Source organism: Gopherus evgoodei, unplaced genomic scaffold (genome assembly GCF_007399415.2).
Source record: "Gopherus evgoodei ecotype Sinaloan lineage unplaced genomic scaffold, rGopEvg1_v1.p scaffold_142_arrow_ctg1, whole genome shotgun sequence".
NCBI lineage: Eukaryota > Metazoa > Chordata > Testudines > Testudinidae > Gopherus > Gopherus evgoodei.
This window is the reverse complement of record NW_022059805.1, coordinates 67,684-89,147: the sequence shown is the minus strand read 5'-3', so window position 1 is coordinate 89,147 and position 21,464 is coordinate 67,684. Positions and strand designations below refer to the sequence as shown.

The window sequence follows — 21,464 nt, the reverse complement described above, 5'->3', positions numbered from 1 at the left end:
CAGCTCTGCCCCCTAGATCCCCACAGCTCCGCCCCCCAGCTCCCCAGCCTCCGCTAGCCCTGCCCACCACAGCCCCCTTCCCCTCAGCCCCCCCCAGTGCCGCTGCCCCTGCTCCCCACAGCTGTGGGGTGTCGGCGCTCAGGGAGCTGGGGGATGTGGGGCAGTGCTGGGGTGGTTCACAGAGGCGTGTGTTTGGGCTGCCCCATTTCTGGGGGAGAAAGGTGGGGGCTGTGGGATTTCAGGGGGTTTCTTGGGGGGCTGCGTGTAGCGGGAGGGGATGTCACTTACCCCCTTTTTGAGCCTAGGAGGGGGGGCTCTCAGAGTGAGGTTTGGGGACAGCAGGGGGTGGAGGGCTGCTGGGTTGGGGTGGGCTGGCAGAGGGGGGAGGAGGCTGCCAGGTGGGAGGGGGGGCTGCCAGGCAGGATCTGGTGTCAGACACGCGAGATGGGGCTCCAGGCTATGGAGAATCGGAGCTGGCACTGCCAGCTGGAGGGGGGCTGGGCGGGGGGGCCGTGAGGAGGGGAAAGGGGGGGCTGGAGCAGTGGTGGTGCGAGGGGTGGTACAGGATGAAGGCAGTGGGGGGTGCTGGGGAAGATGAGGGGGTGTTGTGGGGGGCAGGGAGGCACAGAGGGGGCGGATAGGGCAGGCCCAGGCTTCCCCCACAGCTCCCAGCTGTGCTATGGGGCCAGGCGGGGAGGGGCTGGGCTGGGGCTGGTCCAAACCACTTGGTATCAACAATGACCCCCACCCCCAGTGACACAGGGGAATCCACCAGTCCCCCCTGCTCTAACCACTAGGACCCACGCCCCTCCCAGAGCCAGGAGAGAACCCAGGAGTCCTGGCTCCCAGCCCCGCCAACCAACCAGTGGACCCCACATCCCTCCCAGGTGCTGCTCCACGGGGCTCCAGGCCAGGAAAGGGGGGGTATGTGTGTGGGGGGTTGTGCCGGTGCCCCTCACTCCCGACCTGCAGCCCCTGTCTGCCCAGCCCTGCCCCCACCCCCAGCCCAGGGCTGTGCTCACCTGTCCCCGCCCCCCCACGGCTCCTCCCCCGCCTCCCTGCCCCCCCCCCATGGGCAGGCTCCCTCCAATCACGTGGGGGGGGCTTGGGGGGCTGAGGGCAGTAGGGGTAGGAGGAGACACCGCCCCACACTCCCCAGTGCTCCCCCCACCGGTCTGCCCCCCCACCCTGTGCCCCCCCCCCGTGTCCCCAGTCCTGAGCGGCTCTGGGGGATCTTTTCAAGCATTGGAGCGTGGGCTGATTGTCCAGGACTCTCCCCCGGCCCCCCCCAGAGCCCCCCCGCCCCCCGCCCCCCCCCCCAACCCATTGGAGGGAATTAAGTTCAAAGCTGACACTGCGGCTTAGCATAAATGTCACCACACGGCGGCCTGCCCCCCCCCGCGCCCCCAGCGCCCCCCCGCCCCCCTGTCTCCCCACAGCGCCTGGGAACTTTATTTCTCTCCGACGCCCGCTTGGCAGCAGACCTGGCACGGAGCTGGGCAGAGACAGGGGTGCGTAGGGGGCCCTGCGGGGCAGCCGGGGGGCTCAGAGATAGGGGGTATGCAGGGGGCAGAGACAGGGGTGCGTAGCGGGGCCCTAGGAGGCAGCCGGGGGGCTCAGAGATAGGGGGTGCGCAGGGGGCAGAGACAGGGGTGTGTAGCGGGGCCCTGCGGGGCAGCCGGGGGGCTCAGAGATAGGGGGTGCGCAGGGGGCAGAGACAGGGGTGCATAGCGGGGCCCTGGGGGGCAGCCGGGGGGCTCAGGCATAGGGGGTGTGCAGGGAGCAGAGACAGGGGTGCGTAGCGGGGCCATGGGGGGCAGCCGGTGGGCTCAGAAATAGGGGGTGTGCAGGGGGCAGAGACGGGTGTGTAGCAGGGCCCTGGGGGGCAGCCGGGGGACTCAGAGATAGGGGGTGCGCAGGGGGGCAGAGACAGGGTGCTGAGCTGGTACAATGGGGGGCTAGACGCTGCTCATGAGGGGATCCCAACTTTGTCCAGGATCGTAGGTGAGGTCTGTGGGGGCGAGCATGCCTGGGGGTCCTGGGACAGGCACATTGGGGCGTGCAGGGGGTCATGGTGCCGGTGGAATGGGGGTCGAGGTTGGGGGGCAGCAGAGGGTAGCGGTGTCGTGGTGCTGAGGTTGGGGGCAGCAGGGGGGTGGGGTTGTGGCATTGAAGGGGGGTATCAGAGAGGCTAGGGGGTGATAGAGGAATCGGGGGGCTCCCGGAGCCAGGACAATGGGGGGTGTCCCTGGTGCCGCATCCCCAAAAATCCCCAGGGATTCCTTTCTGGGGGTCCCTGCCCCTCTCTCATGGACCTTTCCCAGTTCCCCCCCACCTCCTTAGTACCGTTACATCCATAACGATGGGTCTGTGCAGCTGCGCCCCAGGACAGGGCAGGGGGCGGGGGTGTGTGTCCATCCTCCCCCCACCTCTGAATTTTCTTCCCATGTTTACTTTGCAGGTGGGTGGATGGCACTCGCTGCTTTAGTACCCCTGGACTGACCCGGTATCAGCACGAACCCGATCCCACCGGCACCGACCCGATCCCACCGGCACCGACCCGATCCCGGCACCAGCCCGATCCCACCGGCACCGACCCGATCCCAGCACCAGCCCGATCCCCGTGGCACCAGCCCGATCCCTGTGGCACCGACCCGATCCCACCGGCACTGGCCCGATCCCAGCACCAGCCCGATCCCCGTGGCACCAGCCCGATCCCTGTGGCACCGACCCGATCCCAGCACCAGCCCGATCCCCGTGGCACCAGCCCGATCCCTGTGGCACCGACCCGATCCCACCGGCACTGGCCCGATCCCAGCACCGGCCCGATCCCTGTGGCACCAACCCGATCCCGGCGGCAGCCCGATCCCTGTGGCACCGACCCGATCCCACCGAGACCGACCCGATCCCGGCACCAGCCCGATCCCTGTTGCACCGACCTGATCCCACCAGCACCGACCCGATCCCGGCACCAGCCCAATCCCTGTGGCACCGACCCAATCCCACCGGCACTGGCCCGATCCCGGCACCGGCCCGATCCCCGTGGCACCAGCCTGATCCCTGTGGCACCGACCCGATCCCACCGGCACCGACCCAATCCCAGCATCAGCCCAATCCCTGTGGCACCAGCCTGATCCCTGTGGCACCGACCCAATCCCACCGGCACCGACCCGATCCCAGCACCAGCCCGATCCCCGTGGCACCGACCCGATCCCACCGGCACCAGCCTGATCTCCATCTCACCGACCTGATCCCAGTGGCAGCGACCCAGTACCGGCACCGACCCGGTACTGTAAGCAACCTGATCCCGCCGGCACCGACACGATCCCGGCACTGACCCGATCCCAGCAATACCAACCCAATTCTGGCACTGACCCAATCCCGGCACCAACCTGATCCCAGCACCGACCCGATCCCAGCACCAACCCGATCCCACCGGCACCGACCTGATCCCGGCACCGAACCGATCCCAGCACCGACCCAGATACAGGTTCTGACCCGACCTCACCAGGATCCACACACCAGAGCCAGACAGATCCAAGGTATTTCCACCCACAGACCCAGGCACACGGGTGGGGCAGGTCATGTGGGCTTCATAGGGGGACAGACCCATACGTGGGGTGGGGGGGGACGCATTTCTGGGTGGTCTGGGGCATTGGGGGGTGACAGGACACAAAATGGGGAAACTCCCTGCTTTGCCGGGCCCCTCAATCCTGACCCACAGCCCCCCACTTCCCCCCGCTCTGCCGGGCCCCTCAATACTGACCCACAGCCCCCCACTTCCCCCCGCTCTGCCGGGCCCCTCAATCCCGACCCACAGCCCCTCACTTCCCCCCGCTCTGCCAGGCCCCTCAATCCCGACCCACAGCCCCTCACTTCCCCCCGCTCTGCCAGGCCCCTCAATCCCGACCCACAGCCCCCACTTTCCCCCGCTCTACCTGGCCCCTCAATCCCAACCCACAGCCCCCCACTTTGCCCCGCTCTGCCGGGCCCCTCAATCCCGACCCACAGGCCTCCACTTCCCCCCTGCTCTGCTGGGCCCCATAATCCCGACCCACAACCCCCTACATCCCCCCTGCTCTGCTGGGCCCCTCAATCCCGACTCACAGCCCCCTACATCCTCCCTGCTTTGCCGGGCCCCTCAATCCTGACCCACAGCCCCCCACTTCCCCCCGCTCTGCCGGGCCCCTCAATCCCGACCCACAGCCCCTCAGTTCCCCCCGCTCTGCCAGGCCCCTCAATCCCGACCCACAGCCCCCACTTTCCCCCGCTCTACCTGGCCCCTCAATCCCAACCCACAGCCCCCCACTTTGCCCCGCTCTGCCGGGCCCCTCAATCCCGACCCACAGGCCCCCACTTCCCCCCTGCTCTGCTGGGCCCCATAATCCCGACCCACAACCCCCTACATCTCCCCTGCTCTGCTGGGCCCCTCAATCCCAACTCACAGCCCCCTACATCCTCCCTGCTTTGCCTGGCCCCTCAATCCTGACCCACAGCCCCCCACTTTGCCCCGCTCTGCCAGGCCCCTCAATCCCGACCCACAGCCCCCACTTCCCCCCTGCTCTGCTGGGCCCCTCAATCCTGACCCACAGCCCCCCACTTCCCCCCGCTCTGCCAGGCCCCTCAATCCCGACCCACAGCCCCCACTTCCCCCCTGCTCTGCTGGGCCCCTCAATCCTGACCCACAGCCCCCCACATCCCCCCTGCTCTGCTGGGCCCCTCAATCCCGACCCACAGCCCCCACTTCCCCCCCCTGCTCTGCTGGGCCCCTCAATCCCGACCCACAGCCCCTCACTTCCCCCCCTGCTCTGCTGGGCCCCTCAATCCCGACCCACAGCCCCCACTTCCCCCCTGCTCTGCTGGGCCCCTCAATCCTGACCCACAGCCCCCCACATCCCCCCTGCTCTGCTGGGCCCCTCAATCCCGACCCACAGCCCCTCACTTCCCCCCCCTGCTCTGCTGGGCCCCTCAATCCCGACCCACAGCCCCCTACTTCCCCCCTGCTCTGTCGGGCCCCTCAATCCTGACCCACAGCCCCCTACATCCCCCCTGCTCTGCTGGGCCCCTCAATCCCGACCCACAGCCCCTCACTTCCCCCCTGCTCTGCTGGGCCCCTCAATCCCAACCCACAGCCCCCTACATCCTCCCTGCTTTGCCGGGCCCCTCAATCCTGACCCACAGCCCCCCACTTCCCCCCGCTCTGCCAGGCCCCTCAATCCCGACCCACAGCCCCCACTTCCCCCCTGCTCTGCTGGGCCCCTCAATCCTGACTCTCAAGCTGCACTCATGGGGGTTGGGGGGGCCCTCTGGGCTGTTTCCTCTCAACTGAGGGTTTTCTGGGGCCAGGGAGGGACCCCCCAACGCGCTAAGAGGCAGACGAGAGACCCACGCTGAGAGGGGTGTGGGAGGGGACGGGGCATGTGGGGGTTGTATGACATGAGAGACAGAAGGATCGATGAGGGGGAGATGGATGGAGGGTGATGGGTGGATGGATGGCCTGCCGGCTGGACTGACGGGCAGATGGATGGTTGAATAGACGGACGGACGGACAGATGGATGGACGGACAGAGATGGATGGATGGATGGATAGTGGGGAGAGAGGGAGGGATGGATGGACAGACAGACAGACAGAGATGGATGGATGAACAGAGGTGGATGGATGGAGGGATGGACAGAGATGGACGGACGGAGATGGACGGATGGAAACGGATGGCTGGATGGTGGGGAGGGAGGGAGGGATGGACGAATGGACAGACAGAGATGGATGGATGCATAGAGATGGATGGATGGACGGACGGATGGAAATGGATGGATGGGAGGGAGGGATGGACGGATGGACAGACAAAGATGGATGGATGCACAGAGATGGATGGATGGGAGGGAGGGAGGGAGGGACGGACGGACGGACAGACAGAGATAGATGGATGCACAGAGATGGATGGATGGATGGTAGGGAGGGAGGGAGGGATGGACGGACGGACAGACAGAGATGGACGGATGCACAGAGATGGATGGATGGATGGATGGATGGATGGTAGGGATGGACGGACGGACAGACAGAGATGGATGGATGCACAGAGATGGATGGATGGATGGATGGTGGGGAGGGAGGGAGGGATGGACGGACGGACAGACAGAGATGGATGAATGGACAGAGATGGACGGACGGATGGACAGATCGACTGAGACGACCGAAGCTGCTGCTTTCTGGTCCCTCTTGTCTGTCCCCAGCCCCACTGCAGGGAGGGGCCAGCCACTCTCGACCCAGCCTGCTCCCCCTGTGCAGAGCTGGAAACCTGAGACCCCCCCCCCCACCCACCTCCCGGCCCCCAGCCCGGCTCTCGTGTGCGAGTCACAGGCCGGGAGAACGCAGCTGGGTCCCCAATCAGTGGAGCTGTGGGCCGGGGGGCAGGGCTGGCTGGCGGGGTTGTGGGTCGGGAGTGAGGGGCACCGGCAGGGCTGGGGGGAGCCCAGGGCTGGGTGGCAGGGACTGCGGGTCGGGAGTGAGGGGCACCGGCAGGGCTGGGGGGAGCCCAGGGCTGGGTGGCAGGGACTGCGGGTCGGGAGTGAGGGGCACTGGCAGGGCTGGGGGGAGCCCAGGGCTGGGTGGCAGGGGGCTGTGGGTCTCGAGTGAAGGGCAAAGGAGAAGCCCACCCCCTCCCCAGTGCCCCCTGCGCCCCCAGAGCGGCAGCTGCCCCCATGGGGGAGGGTCCTGTGAAGGACACGGCAGCGCCTGGGCCTGGCTGATTTGGCAGCAAAGACGTCTGCTCCGCAGGGCGACATCCCCGTGTCGCCGCCCCCCGCACCCCACCCCAGAGCCAGCCGCATCCCCGCGCCCCATTCACCGGCTGCGTCTGTGTCTGACTCGTCCCGCTCTCCACAGGCCCCTGGGACGGCTGCTGCCCCCCGGACCCGGCCGAGGGGGTGACCTCCGGCCCCCCGCCCGCCCCCCGGTGCCGGTCCATGGGGGCAGATGGGATGTATGAGAAGATCAGGATGCTGAACATTCAGAGCACAGGCTGGGGTGGGCGGCAGGACTGGTACCCGGACGGGCTGGTCCCCGGGCAGCCCAACCCAGGTAGGTGTGGGGCAGGGGTGGGGTGGGGGGACCCTGAGCCCTCGGCCTGTTCTCCCCTTCCCCCCACCGGGCTCCCGCCCCAATCCCTCCCCCGGCCTGCGCGCCCCACACTGCCCTCCCCCACTGCCGGGCTCCCTCCCCGATCCCCCCCCGCCTCCGCACCCCCCACTGCCCCCCCACTGCCGGGCTCCCTCCACGATCCCCTCCCCAGCCTGCGCACCCCACACTGCCCCCCCCGCCAGGCTCCCTCCACAATTCCCCCCCGGTCTGTGCGCCCCCCACCGCCCCCCCCACCGCCGGGCTCCCTCCTCAATACCCCCTCTGGCCTGCGCGCCCCACACTGCCCCCCCACTGCCGGGCTCCCTCCACGATTTCCCCCCGGCCCTGCGCGCCCCACACTGCCCCCCCCCACTCCGGGCTCCCTCCTCGATACCCCCTCCGGCCTGCGCGCTCCACACTGCCCCCCCCGGGCTCCCTCCTTGATTCCTCCCTAGCCCTGCGTGCCCCACACTGCCCCCCCTACACTGCCGGGCTCCCTCCCCGATGCCCCCCCGGCCTGTGCACCCCGCACTGCCCCCCCCACTGCCGGGCTCCCTCCTCGATTCCCCCCTGGCCCTGCGTGCCCCACACTGCCCCCCCCACTGCCGGGCTCCCTCCCCGATCCCCCCCATCCTGCGCCCCCCACTGCCCCCCCACTGCCGGGCTCCCTCCTCGATTCCCCCCCGGCCTGCGTGCCCCCCACTTCTCCCCCACACTGCTGGGCTCCCTCCTCGATTCCCCCCTGGCCCTGCGCGCCCCACACTGCCCCCCCCACTGCCGGGCTCCCTCCCCGATCCCCCCCCGCCTCCGCGCCCCACACTGCCCCCCCACTGCCGGGCTCCCTCCACGATTCCCCCCCGGCCCTGCGCGCCCCACACTGCCCCCCCCACTGCCGGGCTCCCTCCCCGATCCCCCCCCGCCTCCGCGCCCCACACTGCCCCCCCACTGCCGGGCTCCCTCCACGATTCCCCCCCGGCCCTGCGCGCCCCACACTGCCCCCCCCACTGCCGGGCTCCCTCCCCAATCCCCCCCATCCTGCGCCCCCCACTGCCCCCAAACTGCCGGGCTCCCTCCTCGATTCCCCCCCGGCCTGCGTGCCCCCCACTTCTCCCCCCACTGCTGGGCTCCCTCCCCGATTCCCCCCGGCCTGCGTGCCCCACACTGCCTCTCCACTGCCGGGCTCCCTCCCTGATCCCCCCCTGGCCTGCATGCCCTACACTGCCCCCCCACTGCCGGGCTCCCTCCCTGATCCCCCCCATGCTGTGCCCCCCACTGCCCCCTCACTGCTGGGCTCCGTCCTCGATTCCCCCCCGGCCTGCGCGCCCCCCACTTCCCCCCCACTGCCGGGCTCCCTCCACGATCCCCCCCCGGCCTGCGCACCACATACCACCCATCCCCCACTGCCAGGCTCCCTCCTTGACACCCCCCCCGGCTTGCGCACCCCTACACTGCCCCCCCACTGCCGGGCTCTCTCCCCGATCCCCCCCGGCCTGCGCGTCCCACACTGCCCCTCCCCCACTGCCGGGCTCCCTCCCCACCCCAGCCTGTGCCCCCCACTCTGCTCCCCTCCCCCACTGCCTCCCTCTTCCTCCTCCTTCTCCCGACACACTCCCCCCTCTCCTTCACCCCCCCCGTAGCGGGGGGGGACGTGTTTCTCACTGTGACCCCAGCAGATTCCCCCCCCCCAGGAGATGGTTGGGACCGAGGCCAGGCTGGCGGTGGGGGGGGGAGAACAGGGGTCAGGGGTCAGACCTCCCCCCCGCTCTGGCGCTCGGCCCCTGGCCTGTCACCTGCCCGGCGGGGGCTGGGGGGGAGCCCAGCCGGGGCTGTCGCTTCGCATCAGGGTGGCAGAGCTGACGGGCGGGTTTGTGTCCCCCCCGGGCGCCCGGCGCAGCACGAGCTGACGGGCTGGATACAGGACACGGGCGGCGCTGGGCTGGGGGGGGCAGAGATGGGGAGAATGTATCCAGCCACCCGCAATGCCGCTGTCCCCCACCTCACTCAGGACCCCCAGCCCCCCAGCCCTGCCGGTGCCCCCTACTCCCGACCCACAGCCCCCCCAGCCCTGCCGGTGCCCCTCACTCCCGAACCACAGCCCCCCCAGCCCTGCCGGTGCCCCCTACTCCCGACCCACAGCCCCCCCAGCCCTGCCGGTGCCCCTCACTCCCGAACCACAGCCCCCCCAGCCCTGCCGGTGCCCCCTACTCCCGACCCACAGCCCCCCCAGCCCTGCCGGTGCCCCTCACTCCCGAACCACAGCCCCCCCAGCCCTGCCGATGCCCCTCACTCCCGACCCACAGCCGCTGCTTGCCCAGCCCCTCTTCCCCACGGGAGGAGCTAGTCCATAGGGGACTCCCCTTCCCTGGGGGGGTGATGTGTCTCCCCCGTTTGCCCCCCCAGACAGCTGCCAGCAGCTGGACGGTGGCCTGGAGCCCGAGCCCCTGCCCGGGGCCGGCGCCGACGACCCGGACGACTCGCAGCTCAGGCTGCAGCTGAAACGCAAACTGCAAAGGAACCGAACGTCCTTCAGCCAGGAGCAGATCGAGGCCCTGGAGAAAGGTGAGGGGGGGTCAGCGGGGATGTGGGGGCTGAGCCGGACTCTGGGGTGTCTCAGGTCCATGGGCCCGGTGCTCCCACCTGGCCTGGCCCAGCACCTGGGGGGGCCCTGCAGCCTGCCCCCCCCCGAGGTCACTCTCACTGGAGTGAGCCCCTCGGCTTCCCGCCCCCTGGGACCCCCCCTTGGAGCCAAGGACAGAAATTACAGCCAAGCCCGGCTGGGTCGGGCCCGAGCCCAGAGCCCCCCGACCCCTTAGTGCCAGTGCCCCAGCTCCCCCCACCAGCCCCATACGGAGCAACCCCCCCGGCCCTTCATCCACCAGCTTGTCGCACCCGCCCGGCTCCCTGCCCAGGGGGCACCCGCGGGCGTTAGCACCTCCGGGCCGGCTGGCTCCCTGCAGAGGATGGGCCTGGCTATCAGTTGCCAGGGGGGCCAGTCTCTGTGCCCAGGCGGCCCAGGGGCGAGATCCCACCTGCCCTCTAGGGGTCACTGCAGCGCTCAGCCCCCCTTTACCCCCGTCCCGGAGTGTGGGGGAGTCGGGCCCTGCACCCCACACTTCCTGCGATGCCCCGGGACTCTCCGTCGGCCGCTAACAGGAACAGCCCAAAACCCAGAGCTTGTGGATACAGAGACCAGGACCCCCCAGTCCGGTCCATCTTGGGGGGGGACCCCAGACTCCGGTTCTGCCTCCCCCTGTCTCCCCAGCCGGCTCCAAACTGACCCCCCCCAGCCCCTCCTCTGGCCTGTGTCTCTCTCCAGGGCCAGGAGGTCACCAGATCCCTTTGTTCTCCAGCCCCTTCAGTTGGCACCTTAGGGGTGGGGGGGGGCAGGCCATTAGGTGCCAGGAGACAGGGCGTCAGCTATTCCCCTGCCCTCTGGGGCTCTGCACCAATCACACCCCCTTATCCCCCTGTCACGGGTCCCCGGGCGATGCTCGGGAACTGCCCCCACCAAGCCAGGCAGGACTTTGGGGAGCCTCCTCTCCCTCGGAGCAGACTGTCTGCAGGGCAGGGAGCTCCCACGGCTTCACCTCCTGGGTCTCTCCTGGGAGCATTCAGCATCCCCGGCCCTCCGTGCGCTTCCCCCAGCGAGTCGCCCCGGCGGGGTCCTGGGGAAGCCCCAGGGTCCTGCACCCCCCCTCCGCAGTCAGACGTGACTCAGCCAGCCAGTAACACAGAGGTTCGTTAGATGACAGGAACAGGGTCTAAAACAGAGCTTGTAGGTACAGCGAACAGGCCCCCTCGGCCGGGTCCGTTCTGGGGGGCAGCGAGCCAGACCCCCACATCTGCACTTCACTCCTCGTCCCCATCCAGCTCCAGACTGACACCCCCTGCAGCCCCTCCTCCTCTGCTCAGCTCCTTTCCCGGGCCAGGAGGTCACCTGATCCCTTTGTCTCCAACACCTTCAGCTGGCACCTTTGCAGAGGGGGGGCCCAGGCCATCCGTTGCCAGGAGACAGAGTGTCAGGCATTTAGGTGCACTGGCCCCTTCCTCTGCAGCAATCACACCCCCTTATCCCACCACCTAGATACTTCAGAACTGCCATGGGGACACTGAGGCACCCACCCAGTATTCAGAGAAAACATTAAGAACATTCCCAGTTCATCACACCCACCCCCCCTGATCCTTGAGAACTGCACAGGGGAAACTGAGGCACCCACCCAGTATTCAGAGAAAACATTAAGAACATTCCCAGTTCATCACACCCACCCCCCCCGATCCTTGAGAACTGCACAGGGGAAACTGAGGCACCCACCCAGTATTCACAGAAAACATTAAGAACTTTCCCACTTCGGGGATACTGGAGATGTAGGGGGACTGGGGTGCCCTGGGCATATCTTGGGGCCTGGAGATGTGGGGGGACCAGGGTGCCATGGGCGTATCCAGGTGACCGGAGATGCAGGGGGACCCAGGTGCCCTGGGAGTATCCGGGGGGCCAGAAATGTGGGGATCCTGAGGTGCCCTGGGGTATCTGGGGGGCCGGAGATGTGGGGGGACCCGGGGAGCCCTGGGCATATCTGGGGGGCTGGAGATGTGGGGGGACCCGGGTGCCCTGGGCGTATTGGGGGGCTGGAGATGTGGGGGGACCTGGGGTGCCCTGGGCATACCCGGGGGGGCAGACATGTGGGGGGACCTGGGGTGCCCTGGGCATATTCGGGGGGGCCGGAGATGCTCGAGGTATACGGGGTTTGGGGGGGGCTGTCTCTGACTATGCTGCCCCCCCATGCAGAGTTTGAGCGGACTCACTACCCCGATGTCTTCGCCCGCGAGCGCCTGGCCGCCAAGATCGACCTACCCGAGGCCCGGATCCAGGTGAGGGAGACCTCCCCAGGGCCCCCCACCCCAAGGGAGACCCCTCCAGCCCAGGGACACCCCCCGATCCCCAGAGGTGGCCCCCTGCTGTGAAGGAGACACCCCTGGTTCCAGGGTTACCCCCTCAGCCCCCAGTGGGGAACCCCCCGCTCCAAGGGAGATCCCGGATGCCCCCATTCACCACCCCAAGGGAACCCCCCACAGGGCCCCCAGGGGGGACAGCTCTGTCTGGGGGCCCCCCACCTGCACAGGGACCCTGACGCCTCCCCCCCCGCAGGTCTGGTTCTCCAACCGACGGGCCAAGTGGCGGCGTGAGGAGAAGCTCCGTAACCAGCGGCGCCAGGCGGGCGGCTCCGGGCACCTGCCCCTGGGCACCGGAGCCTTCCCTGGCAGCGGGGCCTTCCCGAGCGCGCCCCCCACCGGGTCAGGTACCCCCGCTGCTCTCTGGCACCCCCCCACTGCACCCCGGTACCGCGTCTGCCCCTGGGTCCCCCCACTACCCCCGGTACCAACCCAGCACTCCTACTGCCCCCCGGTACCCCTCAGTGCCAACCCAGCACCCCTACTGCCCTGGGTCCCCCACTACCCCCCGGTACCAACCCAGCACCCCTACTGCCCCTGGGTCCCCCCACTACCCCCGGTACCAACCCAGCACCCCTACTGCCCCTGGGTCCCCCCAATACCCCCGGTACCAACCCAGTACCCCTACTGCCCCCCGGTACCCCTCAGTGCCAACCCAGCACCCCTACTGCCCCCCGGTACCCCCACTACCCCCGGTACCAACCCAGTACCCCTACTGCCCCCCGGTACCCCTCAGTGCCAACCCAGCACCCCTACTTCCCCTGGGTCCCCCAAATACCCCTGGTACCAACCCAGCACCCCTACTGCCCCCCGGTACCCCTCAGTGCCAATCCAGCACCCCTACCGCCCCTGGGTCCCCCCACTACTCCCCGGTACCAACCCAGCACCCCTACTGCCCCCTAGTACTCCTCAGTGCCAACCCAGCACCCCTACTCCCCTGGGTCCCCCACTACCCCCCGGTACCAACCCAGCACCCCTACTGCCCCTGGGTCCCCCCAATACCCCTGGTACCAACCCAGCACCCCTACTGCCCCCCAGTACCCCTCAGTGCCAACCCAGCACCCCTACCGCCCCTGGGTCCCCCCACTACTCCCCGGTACCAACCCAGCACCCCTACTGCCCCTGGGTACCCCCCACTACCCCCGGTACCAACCCAGCACCCCTACTGCCCCCCAGTACCCCTCAGTGCCAACCCAGCAACCCTACTGCCCCCCGGTACCCCCACTACCCCCGGTACCAACCCAGTACCCCTACTGCCCCCCGGTACCCCTCAGTGCCAACCCAGCACCCCTACTGCCCCTGGGTCCCCCAAATACCCCTGGTACCAACCCAGCACCCCTACTGCCCCCCGGTACCCCTCAGTGCCAATCCAGCACCCCTACCGCCCCTGGGTCCCCCCACTACTCCCCGGTACCAACCCAGCACCCCTACTGCCCCCTAGTACTCCTCAGTGCCAACCCAGCACCCCTACTCCCCTGGGTCCCCCACTACCCCCCGGTACCAACCCAGCACCCCTACTGCCCCTGGGTCCCCCCAATACCCCTGGTACCAACCCAGCACCCCTACTGCCCCCCAGTACCCCTCAGTGCCAACCCAGCACCCCTACCGCCCCTGGGTCCCCCCACTACTCCCCGGTACCAACCCAGCACCCCTACTGCCCCTGGGTACCCCCCACTACCCCCGGTACCAACCCAGCACCCCTACTGCCCCCCAGTACCCCTCAGTGCCAACCCAGCAACCCTACTTCCCCTGGGTACCCCCCACTACCCCCTGGTACCAACCCAGCACCCCTACTTCCCCTGGGTCCCCCCCACTACCCCCGGTACCAACCCAGCACCCCTACGGCCCCCCGGTACCCCTCAGTGCCAACCCAGCACCCCTACTGCCCCTGGGTACCCCCCACTACCCCCTGGTACCAACCCAGCACCCCTACTGCCCCTGAGTCCCCCCCACTACCCCCTGGTACCAACCCAGCACCCCTACTGCCCCTGGGTCCCCCCACTACTCCCCGGTACCAACCCAGTACCCCTACTGCCCCTGGGTCCCCCCACTACTCCCCAGTACCAACCCAGTACCCCTTCTGCCCCTGGGTCCCCCCACTACCCCCCGGTACCAACCCAGCACCCCTACTGCCCCCCGGTACCCCTCAGTGCCAACCCAGCACCCCTACTGCCCCTGGGTGCCCCCCAATACCCCCGGTACCAACCCAGCACCCCTACTGCCCTTGAGTCCTCCCCACTACCCCCGGTACCAACCCAGCACCCCTACTGCCGCCCGGTACCCCTCAGTGCCAACCCAGCACCCCTACTGCCCCTGGGTGCCCCCCAATACCCCCGGTACCAACCCAGCACCCCTACTGCCCCTGAGTCCCCCCCACTAACCCCCGGTACCAACCCAGCACCCCTACTGCCCTTGAGTCCTCCCCACTACCCCCGGTACCAACCCAGCACCCCTACTGCCCCCCGGTACCCCTCAGTGCCAACCCAGCACCCCTACTGCCCCTGAGTCCCCCCCACTACCCCCCCCGGTACCAACCCAGCACCCCTACTGCCCCTGAGTCCCCCCCACAACCCCCCGGTACCAACCCAGTACCCCTACTGCCCCTGGGTCCCCCCACTACCCCCGGTACCAACCAAGTACCCCTACTGCCCCCCGGTACCCCTCAGTGCCAACCCAGGACCCCTACTGCCCCTGGGTCCCCCCCACTACCCCCCGGTACCAACCCAGCACCCCTACTGCCCCTGGGTACCCCCCACTACCCCCTGTACCAACCCAGCACCCCTACTGCCCCTGAGTCCCCCCACTGCCCCCTGGTACCAACCCAGTACCCCTACTGCCCCTGGGTCCCCCCCACTACCCCCTGGTACCAACCCAGTACCCCTACTGCCCCTGAGTCCCCCCTGGTACCCCCTGGTACCAACCCAGTACCCCTACTGCCCCCCGGTACCCCACAGTGCCAACCCAGCACCCCTACTGCCCCTGGGTACCCCCCACTACCCCCCGGTACCAACCCAGTACCCCTACTGCCCCTGAGTCCCCCCCACTACCTTCAGGTACCAACCCAGCACCCCTACTGCCCCCCGGTACCCCCCAGTACTCCCCGGTACCAACCCAGTACCCCTACTGCCCCTGAGTCCCCCCCCACTACCCCTCCGGTACCAACCCACTACCCCTACTGCCCCTGGGTACCCCCACTACCCCCCCGGTACCAACCCAGCACCCCTACTGCCCCTGAGTCCCCCCCCACTACCTCCCGGTACCAACCCAGTACCCCTACTGCCCCTGAGTACCCCTCAGTGCCAACCCAGCACCCCTACTGCTCCTGGGTACCCCCCACTACCCCCCCGGTACCAACCCAACACCCCTACTGCCCCTGGGTCCCCCCACTACCCCCCGGTACCAACCCAGTACCCCTACTGCCCCTGAGTACCCCCCACTACCCCCCTGGTACCAACCCAGTACCCCTACTGCCCCCCGGTACCCCTCAGTGCCAACCCAGCACCCCTACTGTCCCTGGGTACCCCCCACTACCCCCTGGTACCAACCCAGTACCCTTACTGCCCCCCGGTACCCCTCAGTGCCAACCCAGCACCCCTACTGCCCCTGAGTACCCCCCACTACCCCCCGGTACCAACCCAGCACCCCTACTGCCCCTGAGTCCCCCCCACTACCCCCCGGTACCAACCCAGTACCCCTACTGCCCCCCGGCACCCCTCAGTGCCAACCCAGCACCCCTACTGCCCCTGGGTACTCCCCACTACCCCCCGGTACCAACCCAATACCCCTACTGCCCCTGGGTCCCTCCACTACCCCCCGGTACCAACCCAGTACCCCTACTGCCCCTGAGTACCCCCCACTACCCCCGGTACCAACCCAGTACCCCTACTGCCCCCCGGTACCCCTCAGTGCCAACCCAGCACCCCTACTGCCCCTGAGTACCCCCCACAACCCCCCGGTACCAACCCACTGCCCCTACTGCCCCTGAGTCCCCCCCACAACCCCCCGGTACCAACCCAGTACCCCTACTGCCCCCCGGTACCCCTCAGTGCCAACCCAGCACCCCTACTGCCCCTGGGTACCCCCACTACCCGCCGGTACCAACCCAGTACCCCTACTGCCCCTGAGACCCCCCACTACACCCCCGGTACCAACCCAGTACCCCTACTGCCCCCCGGTACCCCTCAGTGCCAACCCAGCACCCCTACTGCCCCTGGGTACCCCCACGACCCCCCGGTACCAACCCAACACCCCTACTGCCCCTGGGTCCCCCCACTACCCCCCGGTACCAACCCAGTACCCCTACTGCCCCTGGGTCCCCCCACTACCCCTCCGGTACCAACCCAGTACCCCTACTGCCCCTGGGTCCCCCCACTACCCCCCGGTACCAATCCAGCAGCCCTACTGCTCCCCGGTACCCCTCAGTGCCAACCCAGCACCCCTACTGCCCCTGGGTCCCCCCACTACCCCCCACTACCAACCCGGTACCCCTACTGCTCCTGGGTACCCCCACTACCCCCCGGTACCAACCTGGTACCCCTACTGCCCCTGGGTCCCCCCCACTACTCCCCAGTACCAACCCAGTACCCCTACTGCCCCTGGGTACCCCCACTACCCCCCGGTACCAACCCGGTACCCCTACTGCCCCTGGGTCCCCCCCCACTACCCCCCGGTACCAACCCGGTACCCCTACTGCCCCTGAGTCCCCCCCACTACCCCCGGTACCAACCCAGTACCCCTACTACCCCTGGGTCCCCCCACTACCCCCCGGTACCAACCCGGTACCCCTACTGCCCCTGGGTACCCCCACTACCCCCCGGTACCAACCCAGTACCCCTACTGCCCCTAAGTCCCCCCCACTACCCACCAGTACCAACCCAGTACCCCTACTGCCCGAGTCCCCCCCGGTACCCCCCGGTCCCAACCCTGTACCCCTACTGCCCCTGGGTCCCCCCCGGTACCCCCGGTACCAACCCAGTACCCCTACTGCCCCTGGGTCCCCCCCCCACTGCCCCCAGTACCAACCCACTACCCCTACTGCCCCTGAGTCCCCCCCACTACCCCCCTGGTACCAACCCAGTACCCCTACTGCCCCTGGGTCCCCCCCACTACCCCCCGGTACCAACCCGGTACCCCTACTGCCCCTGGGTACCCCCACTACCCCCTGGTACCAACCCAGTAGCCCTACTGCCCTTGAGTCCCCCCCACTACCCCCCCGGTACCAACCCAGCACCCCTACTGCCCCTGGGTCCCCCCCACTGCCCCCCGGTACCAACCCAGTACCCCTACTGCCCCCCGGTACCACTCAGTGCCAACCCAGCACCCCTACTGCCCCTGTGTCCCCCCCACTACACCCCGGTACCAACCCAGTACCCCTACTGCCCCTGGGTCCCCCCCACTACACCCCGGTACCAACCCAGTACCCCTACTGCCCCTGGGTCCCCCCACTGCCCCCAGTACCAACCCACTACCCCTACTGCCCCTGAGCCCCCCCCACTACCCCCCGGTACCAACCCACTACCCCTACTGCCCCTGGGTCCCCCCCACTACACCCCAGTACCAACCCAGTGCCCCTACTGCCCCTGGGTCCCCCCCACTACCCCCAGTACCAACCCAGTACCCCTACTGCCTCCCGGTACCCCTCAGTGCCAACCCAGCACCCCTACTGCCCCTGAGTACCCCCACTACCCCTCGGTACCCCTCAGTGCCAACCCAGTACCCCTACTGCCCCTGGGTCCCCCCCACTACCCCCCGGTACCAACCCAGCACCCCTACTGCCTCCCGGTACCCCTCAGTGCCAACCCAGTATTCCTACTGCCCCTGGGTTACCCCCACTACCCCCCAGTACCAACCCAGTACCCCTACTGCCCCTGAGTACCCCCCACTACCTCTCGGTACCCCTCAGTGCCAACCCAGTACCCCTACTGCCCCCCGGTACCAACCCAGTACCCCTACTGCCCCTGGGTCCCCCCCACTACCCCCCGGTACCAACCCAGTACCCCTACTGCCCCCCGGTACCCCTCAGTGCCAACCCAGTACCCCTACTGCCCCTGAGTACCCTCCCTACCCCTCGGTACCCCTCAGTGCCAACCCAGTACTCCTACTGCCCCTGGGTACCCCCACTACCCCCGGGTACCAACCCAGCACCCCTACTGCCCCTGGGTCCCCCCCACTGTCTCCCAGTAACTCTCAGTGCCAACCCAGTACCCCTACTGCCCCTGGGTCCCCCCCACTACCCCGGTACCCCTCAGTGCCAACCCAGTACCCCTACTGCCCCTGGGTACCCCCCACTACCCCCCTGTACCAACCCAGTACCCCTACTACCCCGGGTACCCCCCACTATGCCCCGGGACCCCTCAGTGCCAACCCAGTACCCCTACTGCCCCTGAGTACCCCCCCACTATTCCCTGGTACCCCTCAGTGCCAACCCAGTACCCCTACTGCTCCTGGGTACCCCCCACTACCCCCCAGTGCCAACCCAGTACCCCTACTGCCCCTGAGTACCCCTCACTACCCCCAGGTACCCCTCAGTGCCAACCCAGTACCCCTACTGCCCCTGGGTACCCCCCATTACCTCCTGGTACCCCTCAGTGCCAACCCAGTACCCCTACTGCCCCTGGGTACCCTCCACCACCCCCAGGTACCCTCCACTGCTCTCCGGCATCCCCCCATTGCCCCCGGTACCTCTTCTGCCCCTGGGTACCCTCCTACTACCCCCAGGTACCCCTCAGTGCCCTCCCAACGCACACACACTGTTCTCTGTCTCATCTGCCCTCCAGTCCTCCCCACTGTACCCTGCCCCCACTGCCCCCTGGTACCCCCCCAGTCCCCATCCATACCCCCTACTGGATCAGGTACCTCCCCCAACTGCTCCCTCACCCCCTCCAGCCCACCCCCATACACCCCAGTCGGTGCCACCCCCCTCCCCAACAGCCAACTCCCCCCCCCAGACACACACACCTGTCCGTGGGCGGCGGGGTCCCACCTGCAGCCCTCACCTGCCTTGTCCCACCACAGAGATACTTGAGTAACACACTGGGGAAACTGAGGCACGTAGTTTTAGAGACAACACTAAGAACTGTCCCGCTGCGTCGCTACCTCAACCCCCTCGCCATCCTCTTCCCCCCAAACACCCCCCAAGGGACGCCATATCCCCCCCTGGCCCCCCCAGCCAGTGGATGACTGTCCTCTCCTGCCAGGTGCCATGCTGGGGCGCAGTGAGGGCCCCCTCCCCAACAGCTATGGAGCCCTCCCCCCACTGCCCAGCTTCTCCATGGCCAACAGCCTCCCCATGCAGGTGAGAGGGGCGGGGACCTGCTGGGGTGGGGGAGGCGGGCGTGGAGGGGACCTGGGGGGGTACATGGGGTTGACGTGTGGGCGGTGTCTCAGCCTGGGGGAGGTCCGTGGGGGGAGAGCTTAACCTAGGAGGGGTACATGGGGTCGGCATGGCGGGGGGTCAGCCCAGAGAGGGGTTACATGGAGTCAGGTGGAGACTCGGCCTGGCAGAGGATATTTGGGGTCGGTGGGGGGGAACTTAGACTGTAGGGTTGTGGGGGCTTGGGGGTGGGCCTAGGCCCGGGGGGGGTTACATAGGGTCAGTGAGGGGGGCTCGGCCTGGCAGGGGATATGTGGGATTGGGGGGGAACTCAGACCGTGGGAATTGTGAGGGGTTGGGGCGGCTAGGCCTGGGGGGGTTACGTGGGGTCAGTGGGGGGGTTCGGGCTGGCAGGGGATATGTGGGGTCGGGGGGGAACTCAGACCGTGGGGATTGCGGGGGGTTGGGGTGGCTAGGCCCAGGGGCAGTTACGTGGGGTCAGTGAGGGGGGTTCGGGCTGGCAGGGGATATGTGGGGTCGGGGGGGGGACTCAGACTGTGGGGGTTGGAAGGGGGGACTCAGCCCAGGGGGGTATGTGGGGTGGGCATGGGGGGAGGGCTTAGGCTGGGGGTTTTGGGGGGGCTCAGCACAGGAGTCTCACAGCCTCCCCCCCACCCTGCAGGCCATCCAGCCGGTCGCCAGCCAGGGCAGCTCGTCCTTCTCCTGCATGATCCCAGGTGGCTCCTCGGGCCGCGGCTACGACCCGTACGGCCCGGCCCAGCTCCCAGCCCACATGGGGACCCCCAGCCTGGGCGCCGGCACCAACACCTCCACCGGTGAGGGGGGGGCCCCCGGGGCAAAGCATCCTGGGAGCAGGGCTAAGGCCAGGGGCGGGCAAAGCATTCTGGGAGCAACGCCAACTCTAACTTACCCCCCACGCACTGGGGCCACCCCCAGGGCATTATGGGATTACTGGGTGATGCTGGGCATTGGTCTCTTCTACATCCCCAGGCCTGGCAATGCCTGTATGGACCAGCTGCCCCTAGGCACGGGCTCTGCTGCCTGACATGGCCCGTATGGACCAGCTGCCCCTAGGCACGGGCTCCGCGGCCTGGCATGGCCCGTATGGACCAGCTGCCCCTAGGCACGGGCTCTGCAGCCTGGCATGGCCCATATAAACCAGCTGGCCCTGGGCACAGGCTCCGCGGCCTGGCACGGTCCGTATGGACCAGCTGCCCCTAGGCACAGGCTCTGCAGCCTGGCATGGCCCATATAAACCAGCTGCCCCTGGGCACAGGCTCCGTGGCCTGGCATGGCCCATATAAACCAGCTGCCCCTGGGCACAGGCTCCGCGGCCTGGCATGGCCCATATAAACCAGCTGCCCCTGGGCACAGGCTCCGCGGCCTGGCATGGCCCATATAAACCAGCTGCCCCTGGGCACAGGCTCCGCGGCCTGGCATGGCCCATATAAACCAGCTGCCCCTGGGCACAGGCTCCGCGGCCTGGCATGGCCCATATAAACCAGCTCCCCCTGGGCACAGGCTCCGCGGCCTGGCACGGCCTGTATGGACCAGCTGCCCCTGGGTCCTTTGGGGCTCTCTCCTGCCCGCCTAACGCCCCGTCTCTCTCTGCCCCCAGGTCTCCTCTCCCCTGGCGTGTCAGTCCCCGTGCAGGTCCCTGGTGGGGACCCGGAGGTCCCCCAGTATTGGCCACGTCTGTAAAGATGAGAGAAAGCAGATCCTTCCAGGGGGTGTGGGGGGGGGTGTGGCTGTGCCTGCCCCCCGGGGGTGGGGGTGGTGGCGGAGTCCCCCAGCTTTCCAGGGTAAGTCCTGGCCAGGAATGGGGAGCCCCCTGCACCCCCATCCCCAGTCATCCCCCCCAGGTTCCTGCATGTCGGTGTCTGTTAGAGCCGCTGTGACCCAGTGTGGTGTGTGTTGGGGGGGGACATACCCCCCATTACCGAGCTCTTCCCCATGTCCCCCTCCCCTCCCCTGTGGGGGGGTGGCACCCCCCGTCTTGTGTTCCCCCCACCCCACCCCTAGAGAGGGGGGCAGTAAAGAACCGACGGGAGCTGGCAAAGGATT

The 21,464-nt window shown here is 68.4% G+C and overlaps 2 protein-coding genes across 2 annotated transcripts; both read left to right on the top strand.

Annotated features, from left to right (window-relative positions):
- The first annotated feature begins 1,809 nt into the window (after positions 1 to 1,809).
- On the top strand, positions 1,810 to 3,134 carry LOC115639875 (vegetative cell wall protein gp1-like). The gene is made up of 2 exons (XM_030542813.1): positions 1,810 to 1,823; positions 2,462 to 3,134. The coding sequence occupies exons 1-2, from the start codon at positions 1,810 to 1,812 to the stop codon at positions 3,132 to 3,134; spliced, it is 687 nt and encodes a 228-aa protein (XP_030398673.1).
- Positions 3,135 to 6,963: 3,829 nt separating this feature from the next.
- Positions 6,964 to 21,112, top strand: LOC115639874 (paired box protein Pax-6-like). The gene is made up of 8 exons (XM_030542812.1): positions 6,964 to 7,078; positions 9,518 to 9,676; positions 11,904 to 11,986; positions 12,264 to 12,369; positions 18,355 to 18,393; positions 19,264 to 19,361; positions 20,062 to 20,215; positions 21,019 to 21,112. The coding sequence occupies exons 1-8, from the start codon at positions 6,964 to 6,966 to the stop codon at positions 21,099 to 21,101; spliced, it is 837 nt and encodes a 278-aa protein (XP_030398672.1). The 3' UTR covers positions 21,102 to 21,112.
- The last annotated feature ends 352 nt before the right edge of the window (positions 21,113 to 21,464 follow it).